At 43.5% G+C, this 22414-nt stretch overlaps 1 protein-coding gene across 2 annotated transcripts in view; it reads left to right on the top strand.

The window, feature by feature from the left end:
• VPS53 (VPS53 subunit of GARP complex) overlaps positions 1 to 22414 on the top strand; it is a 63686-nt gene that overhangs the window by 24104 nt on the left and 17168 nt on the right. The window contains exons 8-16 of one of the 2 annotated variants that reach the window (XM_054287410.1): positions 1729 to 1807; positions 2619 to 2762; positions 4701 to 4843; positions 6403 to 6544; positions 8471 to 8575; positions 12517 to 12611; positions 18056 to 18298; positions 19703 to 19850; positions 20679 to 20761. In XM_054287410.1, coding sequence (XP_054143385.1) covers positions 1729 to 1807; positions 2619 to 2762; positions 4701 to 4843; positions 6403 to 6544; positions 8471 to 8575; positions 12517 to 12611; positions 18056 to 18298; positions 19703 to 19850; positions 20679 to 20761 — 1182 coding nt within the window. The remainder of the gene's footprint in view (positions 1 to 1728; positions 1808 to 2618; positions 2763 to 4700; positions 4844 to 6402; positions 6545 to 8470; positions 8576 to 12516; positions 12612 to 18055; positions 18299 to 19702; positions 19851 to 20678; positions 20762 to 22414) is intronic. The other variant, XM_054287411.1, reaches the window with a different exon arrangement.

The following is a 22414-nucleotide window of genomic DNA, read 5'->3' on the forward strand; positions in this document are numbered from 1 at the left end:
TGCGAGTTTCTTAATTTAAGGATACGAGAATCCCCATTAAGATTATCCTTAAGTACTTTCCTGAATCAGAGCCTAAACCAACAAAGCTTGTGGACAGGGCTTTTAACTGCTTGACAGAGGCTCTTTTAAATGTGTTGAGTCTTGAGGAATCTGGCTGCTGCTCTTTTCAGTGCCTCCACTGTGCTGCACTGCAGCTGTTGTCAAACAGAAAGGTCCCCACAGCCACTCAGAGGGAAAGAAGTATCACTGCTGATAGCTTCCAGTTGTTCATACAAACTCACTAATTTCTGTGACTCCTAATTCCACACACTTCTTGTTTCTGGTTTATTTAGAAGATAAAAAATTTCTTTTTTTTTTTTTTCCCCACTTCTTTTCCTGGAGAATGCAAGGTTTGTTTCTGTGATGCTTTCTCACATGAGCTACAAGTGCTTTCTTGTAGAATTTAAGCAGGAGTAAACCTGTAGCTGTGGCTTCCTCCTTACTGATTAAATTCCCCACTCCTATTTCAACATATTGAATTAGATTTCAACATTTTGTTTCCCACTTATGAAGTTGTTAACTGGATGTCTTTACCTGGAAGAGTAGAGGAGTCTCTGAACATTCCTGTGAAGCAGAGAGCTTAAGTGAGAATTATTTTTGACACTGCAGGCAGGAAGCTTTTCCAACAAAATCCCCATAAATAAATCCTGAGGAAGGCAGGTCGTCCATCCAGTTAAATCACAGATATAAATTTATATTTCAGCCATCAATTTTAAAGGACTGGAATTTTCTGCATTTGGCACCAGGAAAGAATCCAGCATTGTCAGATCATCTTGTGGGTTTTTCCTACTAATGGAACTCAAATGGGAAGATTAAAGAAGCAGATCATTCCTTGATAAGGTCGAGGAGTCTTAAACAAGCACAAAAAAAATTCCCAAGTCTTCTCCCCACAGTCTGAACAAACATTTTCACAACAGTAAATGTCGCCAGTCTTGCTAAAGTATCAATCTCAGTGGAAAAATCCAGTGTGTGAGTGATCAGCTCAGAGCTGAAAGCCTTTCCAGTATAATAAAAACTGATGGAAGAATTCAAGGGCTGCAGAGGGATAGAGGTGCCTCACTGTTTGCTTTGGCACTTTCTAGTGTGTGTAGGCATTTCCATTTCCCTAGAAGTATCAATTAAGCTGTATTGACTTTTATTTCTGGAAATTGGAAGCTTTATTCTCTCAGCCAAATAAAGAGCAAGGTTGTGGTTTATTCTACTCCCATTTCATACCTTTTGCTCTTTTGTGCTTCTCTGAGACACTGAGAATTTATGGGATAAAGCTGCTGCCAGCTGTATTCATTTAGAAGTGGATCAGCACACCTGGAGCTGTGAAAGGTTCATGGTGGAGATTGAGACATTGTGAAGCTTTTTACATGTTGGAAACATATTTCTGTTGAAATGTGGGCAACAGAAATGAATTTCAGTGTAGGTCGCACTGGCATTAAAGGCCTTTCAAATAACTGATTAAGTGGCTCTTATTGAAATATTAAATGGCAGCAGGGCAGGAGAACCCAGGACATGTTCTGCTGCAGCTGAGGGCTCAGGAATTGCCATTCAGGGAGCAAAAAGTCTCCCAGTTTTGACACAGAGATCTTCTAAGTGTGACTATTTTCTCTTCAGCATCCTTTTGATCCCTTACAAACCTTCCTGCGCCTTGCAGGGAGGTTTTTGAGACCCCACAAAGCCTTTCCTGTGTCCCCTCAGGGTGAAGGCAGCACAGAACGAGTTGGGGCAGCAGATCCTGGCTGACTTCGAGGAGGCCTTTCCTTCCCAAGGTACAAAGGTAAAGTTCTCACTTTCCCTCTTCCTCCCATTGAAAAGTGTCACTGAAAGCTCTTCAGGGTGATTGTGTTGTTTGATTTAGTCTCATTTTTCCTCTAGGTTTGGTCTCTCCCTGTTTCAGGAGTTTCTTTAGAAAGCAGAAGGTGATTTCTGCCACCCTTCCCTTCACTCTGCACCCAGCTCCTGCCAGAGGGCTGCAGCCAGGCAGGGAATGCCCAAAAAATTCATCTCTGGGGTTTCCTTGGGGTCTCACCCAGTCCCTGGTTATTGGTTTGTCACAAAAATCAGTGTTTTGTTCAGAGGAAGCCAAGCACAGGCTGGCTGCTGACACAGTGCCACCAAGTTTGTGTCTGGTTTGCTCAGCACAGATACAAATCTGGGCTGGGGCTAAAGCACCAGCTGTGCTTCCCCAGCACTGTGCATCCAAACATTTGCAAACAGTAAGGGGAGTAGGTGTGAATTTGAATTTACTTCCAAGAAAACACCAGTTCTGTCTTTCAAAGTACCAGCTCTGCTATTTTCTTCATACAAGTACAGAAATGAGGAGACTCTTTGTGAAGGGCAAATCTGTGTCGGTGAGAAGCAGCACCAAAGCAGCTTTTTTTTTTAAAAAAAAGTTTCTAAATTTTCTGCCTTTACCATGGAACAACTTCATGGTCAATGAAATGGAAGCAGCTCAGTTTTCATGCAGTCATAAATAAAGAGTAGCAGCAGAAAAGAGAATAATAGGAAAGGATAAACTTGGATGCATTTACAATCACCCATTGAACTTATTGAACCTGAAATAGTTTTCTTCCTGTTTATTTTGACAGAGGACTGGTGGGCCCAGCAATGTCCTACGTGATGCCTGCCTGGTAGCCAACGTCCTGGACCCCAGGATCAAACAGGAAATCATCAAGAAATTCATTAAACAACACCTCTCCGAGTATCTGGTCCTTTTCCAGGAAAATCAAGATGTAAGGGAAGCTTTGCAAGCTCCATTTGGATTTCACATTTTGCTCTGCTGGCATCCCCAAAGTTCTCACTTCCACAGGTTCCTGTGGTGAAAGGTTTTTATCCCAAGGGCTTGGAAACTGATTCTGGGTGTGATTTGGAGTGGCTGATGAGCTGGGAGTTATCTCTGCCATGATCCTCCCACCTTAGACCTCAGTTTCTCAGATCATCACTAGAAACATTTTCTCCCACATATAGAAAATAAATTTGTGTTAGTTTTATTTCAACCCTGCAAAGGGTTGAAAAATGAAACTGAAAATTGAAAACTCAACAGCACCACCCCCCAAACAATCAAGAAACACCCCAAAATGCTTAGGAAGCTGAGAGGGAGTGATTTCTAGAAAGTGAATTATCTTTATAGCTAATTTTTAAACTTCCTATCCTGATACTAACAGCTTTGTAGAAGTTTACCATAACCTTCTTGAATTTGGAAAAAAACCCCACACAAACCAGAATCACCTTTAGATCAAAATGTATTTTATCAATTTCAAATGTTTGACATAGGCAGTTTAGCCTTTCTCTATTCTAAGTTTAAATAACATTTTTCCATCAAAGTTTTCTGGATTAATCTTTCTACTTTTTGACCAGAAAACACAATTATTGAGGGGAAAAAATCCCATCCTGCTCAGCTTGTAAGAATTTTAGCTGGAATTTAAATGTGAGCTGAATGTAAGAATCCAGGAATTGCTGCACTCTCATCCCACTCACTTTAACCTCTCTGTCTGAAACAAAGAGGGTGGGATCAAATGAAATATTATTGGATTGAGTTTTCAATAATCTCTGCATGATTTAGGAGCACTGTTATCCTCATTTTCAACAGAACTTGCTCTCTTAATTCGCACAAGATAGGATTTTCAGTCTGGCATGTGTTTAAGCACTTGGAATCCCAGAATCATTGAGGTTGGAAAAGACCTTTCAGATCCTTGATTGCAACCCTTGCCAAGCCCACTACTTACCCTGTCCCTAAGTGCCACATCCACACATCTTTTCAGTCCCTCCTGGGATGTGACTCAGCCAATTCCCTGGGCAGCCTGTTCCAGTGCTTGATAACCCTTTCAGTAAAGAAATTTTTCCTAACATCCAAGTGGGATTGATATTCTCTGAACCTGGGAGAAGCAGGGAGAGAAGCAAAGAATGATCAAAACAATTCTTATCTCATTTACTGCTCCTGTGTTGTTGACAAGTGGAATGCATTGTGGAAGGTTGTTTACCTGAAGGGAATTGGTGATTGGATTTTGGTGTGAGTGTTTTGATTCACTGCCCAATTGAATCCAGGTGTGTGTGCAGTGGAGATGAGTTGAGTGCTTGGCAGATTCAGTTTAGATGTAATTTAATATAATACAGAATAATATAGTATAATCAAGTAATTAATTAGCATTCTGATAGGATGGAGTCCTCATCATTTCTCTCGGACATCGGGCAAAAATATCACCGATAATCCAAAGCATTCAGAGGATGTTAATCAATGTAAAACCATGAGACAGGGCAGAGCTGCAGCAGCACAGCTCTGAATATTTGCTAAAGATGCTGATGGTGCTAAAAAGTCTTTGTCCTTGGGGTTCAGGTGGCCTGACTGGACAAGATTGACCGACTCTATGCCATGATCAAGAACAATGTAAAATAATCAATGTAAAATCACCTCTGATTGAGAGAGAGCAGAGCTGCAGCAGCAGCACAGCTCTGAATATTTGCTGAAGATGCTGATGGTGCTAAAAAGTCTTTGTCCCTGGGTCCAGGTGGCCTGGCTGGACAAGATTGACCGGCGCTATGCCTCGATCAAGATGTTAATCAATGTAAAATCACCTCTGATTGAGAGAGAGCAGAGCTGCAGCAGCAGCACAGCTCTGAATATTTGCTAAAATTGTTGGTGGTGTTAAAAAGTCTTTGTCCCTGGGGTTCAGGTGGCCTGGCTGGACAAGATTGACCGGCGCTACGCCTGGATCAAGCGGCAGCTGGTGGATTATGAGGAGAAGTACGGGCGCATGTTCCCCGCAGAGTGGTGCATGACGGAGCGCATCGCCGTGGACTTCTGCCACATCACCAGGTGAGCCCCTCTTGGGTAATCACATCAACAGACAGACACAGAGCTGCCCCAGGATTGTGCCACACCACCAGGTGAGCCCCTCCTGGGTGTCACACATCTCTGACAGACACAGAACTGCCCCAGGGTTTTCTGTAAGAAAGCTCAGAGAATTAAAACAATTATTATCTCTCTTTCTGTTATTTACAGATATGATTCTCCAGAGTGTACTATTCATAGTTCACCAGTAGTGTAAAGAAGATTCCTAAAGTGTTGCTCTGATTTTTTAAGATTTCTTTAAGCTTTCTGATGTTTACATTCTTGTAACAAACTTTCTCACACACTTTATGTAAATAACTTCTTGTTTTGCATTCTTTTATGGAGGAGGAGAAATTGAATAGACTGTTAGTTTGTCCAGTGTCATTGGAGAGGTGGCACTGTCACCCTCCAACCCACTGTCACTTTTGGAAATCTATAAATATTAGAGTCAGAAAAATAAAAGTCCCTTTTTTACCTTAGAAAGAGCAGCGAGTCTGCATTGTGTTGTTTCCTATCCTATAGTAGTGACACTAAAGGGCAATCAGGTCTTAAGTCCACCATTGTTTCTGTAAAAACATAATAATAATAATAGTAATAATAATAATAATAATAATAATAATTATTATTATTATTATTATTATTATTATTATTATTTCTATTAAGGGCAAATAAATAAATAATAATTAATCAAATAATAAAAATAATAAATAATATAAATATAATAATTATATATTATATAGTATGAATATAAAAATATAATATGATAAAAATAGAATATAATAAGAATATAATAAAATATAAAAAAAATAAAAATATAATAATAATTTTAAAACCTCTGTAAATTCATATAATAATAAAGGGCCTTTTGATGCCTTCTGATGATAGAGTCTCTGTATTACCTTTGTCCATCCCAGTACCCCTTTGGTGATACCATGCAGCTCCTGCTGCCTCCCAGCTTCCTGGAAATAAAAGTTTGGCTTGGCTCTTGCCATGAAGGTCAGTGTCTAAAGGCAGGGGTGAAAATGTCTCTGTGGAATTGTCTGTGGTTAAAAGGAAGTGAGGAGTGAAAAGCCTGAGAAGCATCGCTAAAACGATGAGATATTGAAGTGATGTGAAAATCAATTTTCAGCGTAACAGAGGTAAAAATCAGCAATATTTCAGGCCAAGTGGAATAGCCTGAGCTGACTGTGGTGGCCAGGATCTTTGCCAGCCAGAGACAGGGAACAGAGGAAGGTGCCAGTGGAGTCCCAGTAGCACCATTGGCTTTTTTCTGGGTTCCAGTGGGAATCCCTGAGCTTCCCAAGCTTGGATCCTCAGGGCTTCCCCAACAGGAGATGGGGTCCTGTTACCCACAGAGCTCCCAACAACCGTGGCTGTGTTTGAAATGGGATCTGCAGAGCAGTTTTATGTTAGAGAGCCTCTTAGGAATCAGCCTGAATTCTGTGATGAAAGTCTCTCTGGGGAGCAGACTGAGTTCCAGTGTTGGGTTTCAGACCTTTATAGGAAACCACATTTGTTTTTTCTATCTCCCCTCTCTCTTGCAGGGCAGAGCTCTCCAAGATCATGCGCACCAGGGCCAAGGAGATTGAGGTGAAATTGCTTCTGTTTGCAATTCAGAGAACAACCAACTTTGAGGGGCTCCTGGCCAAACGCTTCTCAGGCTGCACTCTTGCTGATGGCACAGGGGTAAGGGCATCTCTGAGGAGCTCTCTTTGCTCAGCAGCTTGCTCAGGGGGAAAAAATCCCCTCACATATAGCTCAGGTGGTGGAGAATTGAAGAGGGTGTCACCTGCAGCCTCTCCTTGCTCAGGGTGTTCAGTGTGGCTCTACTCAGTATCACTTTTTTTCCTGTATTGGAAAAAATATATTTTAGTTGTGTAGACTATAGAGAAGATGGCTCAGTGGTAATTCTGAAGAGTTCTCCTTTACTCAGCAGCTTTCTCAGGAGGAAAAAACCTCCTCACACATAGCTCAAGTGGTGGAGGATTTAAGAGGGTGTCACCTGCAGCCTCTCGTTGCTCAGGGTGTTCAGTGTGACTCTGCTCAGTGGCCTGTACTGGAAAAGGGATTATTTTTTAGTTGGAAAAATGATTTTTTAGTTGTGTAGACTATAGAGAAGATAGCACAATGGTAATTCTGAAGAGCTCTCTTTATTCAGCAGCTTGCTCAGGAGGAAAAAAACCCTCACACATAGCTCAGATGCTGGAGACTACAAAAAGTGTCACCTGCAGCCTCCCCTTGCTCAGTGTGACTCTGCTCAGTGGCCTGTACTGGAAAAGTGATTATTTTTTAGTTGGAAAAATGATTTTTTAGTTGTGTAGCCTATAGAGAAGATGGCACAGTGGTAATTCTGAAGAGTTCTCCTGTACTCAGGAGCTTTGTCAGGAGGAAAAAACCCCATCACACATAGCTCAGGTGCTGGAGGCTACAAAAAGTGTCACCTGCAGCCTCCCCTTGCTCAGGGTGCTTCACTGGCCTATAGCTGGAAAGGTGATTTTTTAGTTGTGTAGACTGTAGGGAAGATGGCACAGGGCTCACAAGAATAAAAAATACACTGCTTGTGTGTGCTTTTTGGGTTCTCCTGGGGCCCTGTGCTGTTTGAAGCCACAGAGTGATTGTGGTGTGGTTAAATGCCTTGTAATGTTTGTCCTCTACATGTCAGTGACACATTATAACTAAAAGTCTCCTCTTGTCCTCATTTCTGGGTATCACACATTGACCACATGGTACCAGCTTTCAGTCCCACATTGTTGGGTCGCTCTGGCTTGCAGGGACATTGGCAGCTTCTGCTTTGTCTCTTTTTGTGGATTGTAAAGGCAGAACCAAGAGAAAAAAGCTCAGGGAATATCTCTGGAGCCATCTCTGAGCTTTTCCTGCCTGGAGTCTCAGCCCAGAGCTCTGCCAGCCAGATGCACACACAGAGCATGTGTGCTTGGCTTCTCTGTCCAGCCTGGATGTGAAAATTCAGCCTCCAAGGAAAGCCTGCTGCACCCACTGGTCGTTTGCTAATTAAAAGAGGAAGTCCTGTGAGGTTTTCCTCCTGGCTGAATTTAGATCTCTCAGGAATATGGCTTTATTTATTCTGACAAGTTTCATAGAAAACTTGCAGCTTTAATTAAATTGACTTCTCTGGGTTGTTGTGAGAAAAGCAGAAGGGAAGGGTGTGGTTTCAAATGACAGAAAATCCTGTGTTTCCCTCTTTCTGACATGTCCAGAGGCTGTGACACTCTGGCTGTCATTTGCTCTGTTTTTTACCCAAAATGAAGGCCACCATTATAAATAGCTGGCTGGGGGAGGGGGGGGGACAAACAGTGGGAGCAGCAATTTGGGGTTTATTTCAGGGCAGAGTTTTGGAGCTGCTGTTGTGGTTTATCCCAGTGGAGACCACACACTTTGGAGTGGAAATGTCACACTGGATAAAATGTCACACTTCCAAGGAGGATTCAGGCAGCATGGAGGGGTGGAGAGGGAGCCAGGAGCTGATCAGCTCTGCTGGGAGAAGGGAATTTGCTGGGCAGTGCTTTGAAGGGCTCAGGAAAGCAAAATGTGGGTGCAGCCGTGTGCCAGAGGGCACAAAACTGGCTGTTCTCTGATGAGCTCCCTCTTTTCCAACAGAAGAAGCCAGAGGTGCCACCTCCCTCCACCAACCCCTTTCTGGAGGATGAAACTGGGGCAGAGACAGATGAGATTGTGATGGAGAAAAGTGATACAGACAAAGTAAGTCTTTGAAGTTCCCAGTTCTCAGCCTCTGTCAGAATCTCCAGTGGGGCCTCAGCTTTTCCCATCCCATTGATTTGAAAAGTTTGTTTTCACAGCAATTAATTTAGTGCAGTTTTGATCCTTTGTGCAGCATTCAGGCTCCCAGTACGACCATGCTTTGCTCTGGCTCACTTCACTGAAACCAAAGCAATCTTTATTCCAGTTAATAGTGCAGAGACAATCCTGCCACGTGAGAGTGAGCTGGATTCTGTTCCAGCCTCTACAGCAACAGCCCAGATGTAACTGCAGCATTTCTGTCAAAGGGAGATGAAATAGCTATTTGGGTTTTCAGATCCCCAAAGAAACTCCTCTACAAACAGTTGCAATTCATATTTTGCCCTGTCAGCCAAGCAAACTGTCTGGAGTCACCAGGCAAGTCATTGAACTTTCAAGTGTCAGCTTTAGATTTTCACCCCAGATAAATCACTTGTGGGATTTTTATCTTTCCAGTGCTTTTTATCCATTACCTCTGCAAAGCAGGCAGCACCTCACTGCTTGTACAAGCACAGGGCTTCCAAAGCCCTCTGCAAACATTAAAGGGTGAACGGTAAATGCAATTGTTTCAATTGGCACCAATATCAAAGCCTGTAATTTTTTTTATACACCAGATGGATGTTTTCTAAATGTTCAGTTGTGGGTTACTTGAGGCTGGTACTCTCCTGTTATTTAGGGGATTTACAGCCCTGTAAATGGGCCATGTACAGGTGTATCCTGATGGGTGACCAGGGCCTCAGGACCTGCTCAAATCCATGGCCCTGGGGAGAGCAGGAGGTGGGAGCTCTCTGCCTTCATCTGTTACAAACATTTTTTATGAAAAACCTTTTCTTTAGGATTTTTCCTTTTGAGAAGCTGAGAGGCTTCAAAAACAAAATGTAAACAATGGTTATCTGCTGCTGTGGAATGCAACAGGTAGATTTTTGATTGGCCTATGTTAATTGTTTGTAATTAATGGCCAATCACAGTCAGCTAGCTCGGACAGAGAGTCTGAGCCACAAGCTTTTGTTATCATTCTTTTTTATTCTATTCTTAACTAGCTTTCTGATGAAATTTTTTTTTTATTATTTTATTATAGTTTTAATATAATATAATATATATCATGAAATAATAAATCAAGCCTTCTGAAACATGGAGTCAGATCCTCATCTCTTCCCTCATCCTCAGACCCCTGTGAACACAGTCACATTCAAACTCCTGAAACAGATTGATTTAAGCAAGGTTTTGCTCTTTCCATCAAAATCCAGCTTGGACAGTTGGTATTGTGTGGATTTTATCAGTGAGGCAGAGATTGGGAAGCTGGGGAGACACCTCTGATGCATTTTTTGGGAAGAGTTTGCTTTCCAGTAGCTCATGGCTGGACTGTTGGCTGGGATGTGCAGTGCTGAGATGAGAGAACATCCTTGGAGAAGCCAAGGTGTTAGGAGGCAGGTGAAGAGATAATTACAGCAATTAAGGCTGGGTTTATTGAACAGCAGAATGCAGCAGTTCAGGAGCTTCTGAGAGAGGAACTGCTGCGTTCTTTTTACCGTGTGAAGCCATCCATGGAGAGGAGACATCCCTGGAAGTGCAGGTTGTGGTGAGGCTGCCCTTTCCCAGCAGGAAACAACAGCTGCATCCTTTAACCTAATAATTTTCAAGTTAGATACTAGTGATTGTATGTTTGTCACAATGTTTTTAGGGTTTTCCTCCTTTGGTTTTAGTTGATCAATATTTTGTGTGTTGCCCTTATGCAGTGTGGATTAACCCCAGTTCATATTTCGAGAATAAAAACCTCTGCCATTTTCTTTGTGAGATTCCCTTTTGTCTGCAGAAATATTTAAAAGAGCTTTAAAAGTTAGAAAAGCTGTGAACACTGTTGAGCATAGCCCCAGATTTTCCCCCAATTTTTATGTAATTTTAATGTTTTAATACAGTCATGTGTGGCAGATAACTTTCATAATTCCCATGAGCAGATAACCACTAACCTGTGAGTCGGAGTTAACTTTGATGCAGCTGTTGGTCTCTTTTGGGCTCTGCTGCCCTGCAGCCTCCTGGGGCTCAAACATTTCAGTGTCCCAGTGCCAGCAGCTGCTGGTTCATGCTGGGAGTGCTGAAAATCTCGTTTTTCCTGTCACTGCATGAAGAACAGAAGGGACACAAAGAGAAGATAAAGGGTTTTCAGTAAAAGAGCCCTTCCAAGACATCACTCCTGAAAATTCAAGACACTTGGGAATCTAAAAGGGAGCACAAGAATTTTTTTTTGGGGGGGGATCCATGCTAAAAAAGCACCTCTTTTGGTAATCCTAGCAGTTCCATTTAATCTGTTTACTTTGGATAGTAATGAAAGGAAACTGGGCCAGCTGCAGACCTCCTTGCTGTGACAACAGTAACCTTTTATTATTTCCATCAAACTCAAGGAGGAAATAGCTTAAACATCTGCAGCTTTTGGACAGGGTTGCACACTCAGAAATACAGCTTCAGTGCTACTGGTAAAAGATTTAATATTCCTTCCACCAGACATGCTGGGAGCAGCGTGGTGCAGAGGCACAGAGAGCCAGGCCTGCTGCAGGAGCTGAGTGCTAAACCTGGTGAATCTGCAGCTTTGTGCAGGCACTGCCATGCCAGGGCTTTGCAATGGGAGCTTTCTCTTTCTGTGATTTTTGTGAAAAAATCGGTTTTTGAACTATTTTTTAACTCCCAGCTCCATTGAGTGAGTGCATCCTGCATTGGGTGGAGGATGCCTGGTCATGGTTCTGTCCCGAGGCTCTTAAAAGTTCAGTTCTTCATTCAAGGCTCACAGAGGTGGTCTGGCCTCCATAAATCCATTTCCCCACTTTAGGTTTGCAGCCATAAGTTGGGATTCATCATTTGGGGCTGAATTGTTGCTGAGAAAAGTTTGCCTTGTCACACTCTGATAGTTCTGCCAAATTCTTAGTGCCACCTCCTGCGTTGTTGAGGAGATAAAGTCCTTTAGGCTTTGCTTCTTTTGTTTGGCTTTTCCTGCATTTAAAAAAAAAAAAAAATCAGCTGGAAAAATTCATATCTTCATTGGCTGGGAGCTGATCTTGGCTTTTTGTGGAGAGAGAAGCAAGAATTCCATTCCAGAGTCACTGCAGCCCTTTTTGCAGCCAGGGAAAAGCTGCTGCTCTGCTGGGAAGCAAAAAGAGAAATTAACTATTAGTAAAAAAGAATAATAACAATCTAGCTGTAGGGCAAAAAAGAACTTAAAGGTCCTGCCTAGTTTGGGTACTTAAACATGCACAAATTTAAATGTGTGAGTGGTCCCAGGGCTGTGCTAGGCCATGGTTAATGCAGCACTAAACTCAAATGAGGGTAAACAGGATGGCTCCCACATGGCACCTGTGCTTAATGCTCTAAATGTGATTTAAAAATAGAAATCTTTGCATCCCCAGAAATGTGTTTCACAGTGAAAAGCAGGCCTGTGTAATTCTGGCTCCTGCTGTAATTACATGCTGTTTATCTAAATAAAATTCATTCAGATGGAGCCTGTAGCTCTGAGTTATTGCCCTTGATACTCTGAAATGTAAGGATTCTTTAATCTTGCTTCCAAATAACTGCTACATTTGATTTCAGAGGGGACTAGGGGAGCCTTGTTACTGCTTGAAGGATTCAGGGAGATTTTATTTGCAAACTGCATTAAGGTTCTTCAGCTGAAATCTGTTAGCATGGAGCAGCCTTCTCTTTAAGGCTAAGAATATTTTACAAGTGTAAAGATAATTCCTTGGATTGCTAACAGCTCTCTAAGAAGGAGGGAAGACTTGAATATAATAAGATTTATATGATTTGATGATTTGACAGCAAATTTCTGCATTACAATATCTCTAAATATTTCTATCCTGTGCTGTTGCATTGCTGTTCCTTCAAGGCAGCTTTGAACCAACATTTTAAATGTTCCCTTGCAGCCAAAGAAGCCAAAGGTCCCTGACAATCCTTTCCATGGCATTGTTTCCAAGTGCTTTGAGCCTCACCTTTATGTGTACATTGAGTCCCAGGACAAGTGAGTAGCCAGCCTGAATTTCAGGGTTTGTTTGGTTTTGGATGTGTTGTGCTGGATTCTGTACTCAAGCTGCAGAAAATGAATATATTGCAACTCTGCTGCCTGATTTCAACAGGAGCAGTGTTTGTGGTTCAGGAAACTTTGAGTGGGGCCTTTGCTTGGACAAAATGAGTGTTCAGGAGGCTGTGGAGTTGGGTTTGTGTGTGATTGCAGAGGGCTGTGGAGTTGGGTTTGTGTGGAATTGCAGAGGGCTGTGGAGTTGGGTTTGTGTGTGATTGCAGAGGGCTGTGGAGTGGGGTTTGTGTGTGATTGCAGAGGGCTGTGGAGTTGGGTTTGTGTGTGATTGCAGAGGGCTGTGGAGTTGGGTTTGTGTGGAATTGCAGAGGGCTGTGGAGTTGGGTTTGTGTGTGATTGCAGAGGGCTGTGGAGTGGGGTTTGTGTGTGATTGCAGAGGGCTGTGGAGTTGGGTTTGTGTGTGATTGCAGAGGGCTGCAGGTTTGGTGCCTGCTGCCTTTCTCTGGAAGAGGCTCACAGTTCCTGAAATTGCTTCTGCTCCTCTGCAAGTCCCACTGCAGACGTGTGTCTTTCTTTCATCTCATGTCTTCCACAAATAACAGGGCTGGGTTTTCTGTAAAACACACACGTGGCTTTGTGGCAGAGGAGCTGCAGGATTTGCTTTGTAGGAATAAGTTATTTGAGATCCTCAGATGAAAGCTGGTTGTAAGATAACATTATCATTGCTCACAGATTGGGGCTTTGTCAGGGGCTTTAATCCCTGGCACCCTTCCTCACCTTCCTCTTTGACTTGCAGCAAAATAACTTGAATGAAAGGAGCTTTTAGCTTTGAGCTCTGAGGACTTTTCGGGGCTCTCACCACATTTCCTTGTGCACCTCCATTCACTTAAATAACATCTCAGTAACAACTGCAGTGCCACCTGGGAGAGGAAATAGCTGAAAAAGGTTCAATTTGGTCTTTTAGCACCAAATAGTCTTTAGATTAGTGGCTGGAAATGAGGAGGTTCCTACTTGGAGTATCTCATCTGTGTGTGCTTTTGTATCTTCCAATGAGACAATTCTAACTCAAGGCTTGTACGGTCCTGATTTTATCCAAACTCCATGAAAAACATCTTGGAAAAGCTTTTCCATGTCCCATCAACTTTTTATGCTTAAAGAAATCATTAAAATAGCTGAAACCTTGCACAGTGCTGTGTCCTGCTGGGTTTAGGTTCTGCTCTGCAATATCACAAAGGGAAACTGATATTTCCCCCCTGCCCTCAGCCAACTGAGCACAGATTTCTTTGAGTATTTCTTCCCTTCTCACTGGGGGCCATTTTAATCCCCATTTTGGTAATTCTACCCCACTGTGCTCCTAGCCCCTTCAGTTGCATTTTTTTTTTTCTTTTTCTTCTCCTTTTCCTTTACAATCATGAGATGTTTTATATTATCTTTATAGCCACAAGCTGCAGGGAGTTCAAAGAAAAACTGCCACAGTATTCCCCATGCTGCCCTGACTGCCAAAAATTGCTTCCCTTCACTCTTTTCTCTCTTCTTCCTCCTTTGATTGAACTTTTGAGGAATCTGTTGCCATTGTCTGAAAATGAGATGTTGCTTAGATCATTAATTGTGTGTTTGAGCTCTGAATAGTGAGAGCAATAGTTTTGTCCATCATTTTTCTGCCACATTAAATCTGTGGGCATTTTCTGCCAAAAAATTGTTTCCGTACCCATTTACAGAAACACAGTGCCAAAATCTGCAGCAGTTTAAGAGGAGACACCTGAAAGAAGGAGTTCAAAGATGCTGCTCTCCACCCTCAGCTGCAGGGTAAATATCAGATTTCTGAGCAGCAGAGCAGATTTCATTCCTGCCCCTTTGGGATGTGCATCTTTAGCTGTCCTTTGTGGTCAGCAGCAGCACACAGATGTGAGCTGAGCTGTTCTGGGAGAGGAGGAAGAGCTCTGTCAGGGCTGAGAGTGTGCAGAGCCCTCCTTAAATCTGCTCAGAGGCACATCTGAGTCCAGGGTGCTTGGAAAGCTGGCACTTTGTGCTGTGTGTTTGCTGCCTCATCAGCACAGGGGCTGCCAGAATCCCCAGGGCATGGAAAATACCCTGCAGTGTTCCAGGTGTGGCAGTGCCACTGCTCTGCTTACACCCATTTCCTGAGCATCCTCTTCTCCTCTCCTGGTTCTTCTCCTGATTGCCAGAACAACCCTGAATAGGTTGAGTGAAAGGAAAAAAAAAAAAAAAAAAACAAACAAAAAACAAAGGAAGAGGAATGCAGGAATGAAAAGAAGCAGAATAGAATTCCCTTTATGTGATTTCATCCCATTCTTTCTCTTGGTGAGATTTGGCGAGTTCTCACTGCCAATAAATGTGCTACTGTTAGGAAATACCACATCTGCACTACCAGAGATTTTTCTTGGAGCTTTTCCTTTTTTGCAGAGTCTGTGCAGAAAATACTCATTTTCTGTAGTTCTCCTGCCTTCTGCATGTTTCACCTCCCAGCAGTTTTTTCTGCCAGGCTCTCTGTGCTCCCATTGCACCACACAAAGATTTGTGGCCTTGGTATCATGTCACAGGCATCTTTTCATGAAAATCCTTTCCTTAGGGGTTTTTTCCTCCTGAGAAGCTGAGAGGCCTCAGGAACAAAATGTAAACAATGATTATCTGCTGCTGTGGAATGCAACAGGTGCATCTGGGATTGGTCTCATGTGGATGTTTGGAATTAATGTCGAATCACAGCCCAGCTGTGATTAACCTTTGTTATTCATTCCATTCTATTCTTAGCTTAGCTAACCTTCTGAAAAGAACCTTTTCTTCTATTATTTTAGTGTAGTTTTAATGTAATATATATAATAAAATAATAAATCAAGCCTTCTGAAACATGGAGTTAGATTCTCATCTCTTCCCTCATCCTCAGACCCCTGTGAACACAGTCACAGAATCACATTTGGGCCAAGCTGAGGCTCCTGTGAAGCTTTGCCATCAGCCAAGGTGTGCATTAATGATGAATTAGTTGTTTTAGAGCACAATATCGTGATGTTTTGCTGTCACCAGTGCCATTCTGACATGGGAGCAGTCCCACGGCCTGGTTTGATGGCAGCTTTCTCCAGGCTGGGATCAGAACAAGCCTGAAGCCCCAGCCCTGCTCTCCCAGCCCTGCTGAACAGCTGCATTTCCTCCTGCATCCCACTTGACAAGGCCTTGGAGGGGGGGCAGGAAAACTCAGATCCATTTCACTTTGCCTCAGAGAAGAGGAGAACATGTGGCCTAAACATAAAGAAACAAAAGCCATCGACATTCCTGACCGTGTCTTGAGACTGAGAGAAGGCAAAAAATAAAAAAAAATAAAACCAAGTGACTGGTGAGTGCTAAGAAAGCTCCACTTTGCTGCCCAGCTGGAGGCCAGCACAGATGCAGAGGTGGAGATGCAGCTGTTGGGTTTGACAGGGGGTGAGGCACGTCCTGTTTCCTTGAGGAGCTGCAGGGATGTGCAGGCTGCAGCCCTCCTGCAGCAGCCATCTGTTTGGCTCTGCTACAGCTACAGAGGGAGGTAAATTCTGCTTCTCTGTGGCCCAACACAATCAATGCTTCACTTCAGCCCTCAATTGCTGCTGCCAGCGTGGAGATTTATCACATCAGTGGAGCAGCCTGATGTTTTTACAGTGCTTGTAAGGCAGCTGAGGAGCTGGGAGTGTGCAGTCAGAGCTGTGTGCAGGGCTTGAGCCATAGGCATGGAAAAAGGGGCTGCTGGTCTTTGCAACAGCCTGGCTCCATGATGGAGATCCTGATATTCCAAGAACATCTCTGGAGATAAGTTTGGCCCAGCAGATCACCCCTGGTAGGAGCTCATCCATGCTGAGGCAGCAGCCTCTGAGTTTATCAGGGAAGAGATTTGTGGGTTCTGTGAATTCTCTGACTTGTGGGTTCTCTCATTCCCTGAATTCTCTGACTTGTGGGTTCTCTCATTCCCTGAATTCTCTGACTTGTGGGTTCTCTCATTCCCTGAATTCTCTGATTTGTGGGTTCTGTGAATTCTCTCAATTCTCTGACTTGTGGATTCTCTCAGTTCTCTGATTTGTGGGTTCTCTGTTTCTCTGAATTCTCTGACTTGTGTCTCTGAATTCTATGATTTGTGGGTTCCCTGATTCTCTGAATTCTCTGATTTGTGGGTTCTCTGAAATCTCTCAATTCTCTGATTTCTGGGTTCTCTCATTCTTTGAATTCTCTGACCTGTGGTTTCTCTGAATCTTTGGAATTTTCTCTCTCACACGAGGGAAAGCAAAAAGTGATAAAAACTGGGGGAAAGTTGGTGGTGATGGGTGTTTCCCCTTTCACTGGTAGAGGTCTCAGCCTTTCTCCTGAGGATTTGGTTTTCTCCTTAGGAGCTCTGGATCATGGCACAGCCCAGCCATTGCACCCTCAGAGGTGTGGCTTGTGCCATGGCAAGGGAGAACTGCAGGAAAACAATATTAAAAATAAGAATATAAAATACAGGAACTCCTGGTCAGCAGAGTACCTCTCTCATCTGAAAGGCCTGTCTGTTTCCCAAAATCCAAGCTTCTTTGAGGAAAGCTGTGTGAATTCGCCTGGGGGAGGAGGTTTATTGCTGGAATTCATCTGGCAGAGGTTATTCCATGGATATTCCATTCACCTGGCAGAGGTTATTCCATGGAGCTGGGCTGGACATGGATGTGCTGTCTCTGGAGGGGCAGGACCAGAGGAACTCCCCAAGATCAGGAGATTTTCTGGTTCCTGTGTTGATGGCTCTGGCTCTCTGCCATGCTCAAAAGCCTTTTTGTCCTGGTGAAGGGATGGAGTGAAGTTTATTGTTGCCTAAAGTCTGAAATATTAGAGTAAGGACCAGGCTGTAATGAATCACTGGAGACACTAAGAGGGCTTTTTGTGCTTTTAAAAAGGGTCTGAGTAGGAAGTGCACTTTGTGCTCACGCTAAATAAAACTTCTTTAAGGGATGTGTGAAGTTGTGCAAAACCAGGTGGTATCCAAATGGGACCAAGCAATGGCAAATGGGACTCGCCATTTTGAGCACATCCCTTCAAAATCCAAATTCCCTGAGCTCTGCTGGGATGGGAGGCCTGGCTGCTCCTTTTCCTGGTGCCAGGAATGAAACTTGAGCACAGGCCTAATGCACTTACATCAAATGTGCTGAACTGAGCCCTGGCAGACCTGGGAGCTTTTATGTGTGGCTGGAGAAGAGATTTGAAGCTGCCACTGAAACTCCTGAGCACAAAAAGGTTTGGGCTGTGGAATTGTGTGAGCTTTGTGCTCAGAGTGTGGAGATAAGAAAGGGCTGGGAATACCCAGCTGCTAAACCTGAACTCGCTGCTGTCACAAGACAGAGCATCTCACTGTGAGCATTATTCTCTCTTTTCACTCCCAATTCCTCCCTCAACTGACTCAAATATGTTTCTATTCCCCACCCCAGGAATCTGGGAGAGCTGATTGACAGATTTGTGGCTGACTTCAAGGCTCAGGGTCCCCCCAAGCCCAACGTGGATGAAGGGGGAGCTGTGCTGCCCAGCTGTGCTGACCTCTTTGTGTACTACAAGAAGTGCATGGTGCAGTGCTCCCAGCTCAGCACTGGGGAGCCCATGATAGCCCTGACCACCATCTTCCAGAAGTACCTGCGGGAATACGCCTGGAAAATCCTCTCTGGAAACCTGCCCAAGTGAGTCTGGCACCCCCAGTGCTGCACACATCCCCCTGCACTGAGGAGCTGATGATCTGTAAAGATAATTCATGAATACATCCTTGTGAACACTCATTTCCCTGTCAAACAGCCCAGGTAGCAGCAGGATCACTCCATTTACTTCATGGTTTTCTCCAAAGTTCAGTTTTTTGCACGGAGATAAAAGCAGGAGAGCAAATGGGCAGTCACACATTGTTTTTCTTTTAAGGGCCTCTGGAGAGCAGCTTCATATTTGGCTTTGATTCACAGTCAGATTTGCAGTTTCTTGAAGTTGCTTTTGAAATGCCAGCCCAAGTCTCTTCAGAGGGTCCTGGCTTTCAGAATTGCTGCTTGGGTAACCAGCTCATCCTGGGATTCTCAGCTCCCTTAGCCCAACACCATCTATATGGTAATTTATAATGAAGGTGGTTTATTTCTGAGATGCTGAAGAGCTTCCCTGTGCCTCCCTCTGCTCTGGAACATTTTATCTCTGTATAAATAAGATCTGGAGATGTAAATGCAGTGAAAGGAAAGGAAATCATAATGAGATTGCACCAACATGGATCAGTGTACAGGCTAAAGGTGCTCCTGAGATGTTGCCAAAACTCCACTGCAGATAATTTTATTTGCCATTTAACATCTTCAGCTTGTTTCCTTTGTAAACCTGGGAGCAGCAGAATGACTTTCTGAAACCAGTAAAACCTTTCACAGATGGAAGGGGAGAGGGTTCCATCCAGACAAAGTGGAAAGATAAATTTAATGTGTGTTCTCCAGCAGACCTCAGTTGCATTCTTTATCCACGTTTTTTTGAGTGCTCCATTTTTGCTGTCCAAGATAAATATCACTGTCCTATTTTTTTTTAATGGATTTGGATTATAAAGAGTTGAGAGGTAGGGAATTTCCTGCCTCTAAACTGCTCTGAGTCTGCCTTTGTTGATCCATGAACCTTGTTCACTGGAAGACAGTGAAGGGGAGGGCACACCTTTCATAATTTACTTTGTTGATACCATCAGCTTTTAAACCAGGTTGCCAAAGTCTCAAATGCATGTGGACAGCTGTTTAGTGCTGCAGAGATAAATATGACAAGTTTCCTGATAGTTCTGAGATCCTCCTGCAATCTTTAATTAGATTTTGGATAAGTGGCAGTGAAGGTGAAGCTACCTGGGGAAGGCTGTGTTCCACTTGCATCCTAATCTGTTTTCTTGTCAATGAGTGAGTTGTCCTTTGCTTGAAGCTCTTTGGAAAAGAAATTCCTTTTGTGGGTTTGATGTCCTGTATTGCACAGGCTGTGGTCATAAAGCCCTTTTAGGACATTAAAATCCAGCAGTAATTTTGCACTTTGAGTGTCAAAAACCTCACAGGTTTTATCTGTTTTGGTTTTTTGTTTTTGTTTTTTTCCCCCAGGACAACCAGCAGCAGTGGTGGGCTCACCATCACAAGCTTGCTGAAAGAAAAGGAAGGCTCTGAAGTGGCAAAGTTCACTTTAGAAGAGCTCTGCCTCATTTGCAGCATCCTGAGCACTGCAGAATACTGCCTGGCCACCACCCAGCAGGTGAGCTTTCCTCTGTGTGGCTGTGGAGACTGGGACAGCCAAAAGCACTAAAAAACATCCATTGATTATTGAGCTCTACATTATTCATTCTGTATTTCAAAGAAAGAAAAGTATTGATTTTCTGAGAAAAGTAATTTGCTTGTAATCCTGCTTTGCAGCATCAGTTTTGGGGTCAATCCTTTTCTGCTTGTTACATAATTTGTTTTGGCTTGGGGACCAAATTTTTTTTTTTTTTTAAAATGATTCTCTGTTCATTATCTCCCCTTCATAAAAACAAGCACAACAATAATTTTGGGAAAATACTTGCATGAAATACTGGGGCAATGTGGAGTGGAGAGAGAGGAGGAATTTATGCTGATGTGATTTGCAGCCACTGCACTCATTACATTCAGGTGCTTCCAAAATGCCATGGGTCAGCAATGAGCTGTGATGTTTGGCTCTCTCCAGGCCTCTCCACCACTAGGTCTGGCAATCCTCCTCCTCCTCCTCTGCAGTTTGGGCACAGGCAGAGTGTTGAGAAACATCTTTATTAGCAGGACAGATGCCACAGTGTTAAGCTAGCACGGTAGCATGTCATGCTAGAGTTACATATTTGACCTTGGAGCTTTCATTCTTTGAGCACATGGAGCCACCATGGCCTATCCTGCCAAACCAACAGGTCTGGGATGCCAGGAAGGAAAGATTTCAGTGTCACTAGATGGGTTTTGGATATGGTTTGGCCACAGATGAAGTTTGAAGAAGCTGACCTTTCCAGGGCATAAGTTTTGAAGAGCGATTATTTCGAGTTGGAAACCTGATCTCCCTGTTGCTTGTTTTGTTTCCCAACAGTTGGAAGAGAAGCTCAAAGAAAAAGTGGACACAAGCCTAATGGAGAGAATCAACCTGACAGGAGAGATGGACACTTTCAGCATGTATGTCCAGCACATATTTCTTCCCACAGTGTGTCAAACATCCCCTTTTGTCAGCCAGATGGTGCTGGAGCAAAATCAACCCTGAGGTGCTGGTGTGACAGGATGGGCACAGGCATTTCCCTGCTCAGGAATGGTTTCCTCTGGCTGAGCACTGGCTCAGGCTTTAGCTGCTCCCCATGGCCCAAGCCAAAGGAACAAGAGCACTGGAAAAGGGAGAGGAAATAGTGAGTTTCCATTTGAAGCATGGTTTGCATCTTGGCAGCCCTGCGAGGTGGCTGTTACATTTCAAGAAAAGGAAGCTATTTCAGTACATTCCTTCCTGCTTTAACTTCCCCCTAGTAATCAGCAGCCTTGTCAGTATGATCAAACCCCATTTCAGATGACATAAAAGACTGATCCAATCTTATATTTGGGGATTATAATTGAGAGAAGATTATCATTCATTAAAATAACTTTTCATGTAGCGGTGCTAAAAATATTCTGCTCTAACATCCTTTCCTCTCCACCCCTGACAGACAGATTCAATGTATTTTTTGAGACAAGAAAATTGAAGCAAAAGTTGTTTTGCCTCTTATCAGACAAAAGAATATCTTGGCAAGGCTGGGAAAATAATCCCTGTCACCAGCTCCTCCTCTCCCTAAAACAAAGATTCAGCCCAGATAGCAGTAAGATATTTTTTTCAGAAGACTTCCTTCCTGTGATTCCTCCTTTTCTGCTGCAGTGGACAGGATCCCAGTGAATCTCCATCCAGCTCTTTCACATGGTCCCAGGCTCCATTCCAGGCTGCACAGACTCCCTTCCCTTCCCTCCAGGCTCTTCTCAGACCTTTTTAGGAGTGAATCCCTGCCTGAAATTCAGGGTTGCTGTGTCCACTCAGCCAAAGCAAGCAAGGTAGCAGGGAAGGAGAAATAAAATGTGCCATAAAATGGAGGTTTCTTAGCATGGACAGGTGAGTTTTGCCAGCAGGAAGCAGCAACCTCAGGTGGCTGCTGGATTTCCACAGTGGCTGCCTCAGACAGCCCATGTGAAATGTTTTGGAAGTTGTTTAATGTACGGCTCACATTTGCTGCTTTGGACAGGTTTAAAGTCCAGCTGACAGGGCTGATGTATCTTGTAACAAAGGCTTTTAATTGACTTTCATTCTGTTCCAGCTGAGGGCTTTGTCCAGCCTTCTGTCAGTGGAAGTCTGAGCTATAAACCTTGCTGGCTCATTCAACATCAAACAAGGGGTTTCTTCTGGGATTTGATGTCTTGTTAGGCAGTCATAAAATTAAGTGATAAAATGCTGTTTATGCACCCTGGGAAGTGTTTCTTCCTTCAGAGAAAGGAGAGTGTAGAACCACCCCAAATGTGTAGAAAAGGAGGGGTTTATCCTTGGGGTGGCAAAGCAGTTTCTTTAGGAAAGTTGTAGAAATTATGGGAACTTCTTCTTGATATTCCACAAAAGAAAAATTATTGTTATGCAAATCCAGAAATCCATCATTTCCCTGTTTTGTGGAATGATGGGCAGCACTCAGAGAACCCCTGAAGTGTTGTGCTCAGTGTGGTTGCTGCTGCTCCTTCATGGCCTCAGCTCCTGATCCATCCCTCTGTGCATGCCAGGACTGTGTCAGGAGTCACCCAGTGCTGCCTGCTGAGGATTGGAAGGGTTTT

This window comes from Melozone crissalis, unplaced genomic scaffold (assembly GCF_028551555.1).
Source record: "Melozone crissalis strain CALT ecotype California unplaced genomic scaffold, PUWL_Pcris_2 ptg000057l_1, whole genome shotgun sequence".
Lineage (NCBI taxonomy): Eukaryota > Metazoa > Chordata > Aves > Passeriformes > Passerellidae > Melozone > Melozone crissalis.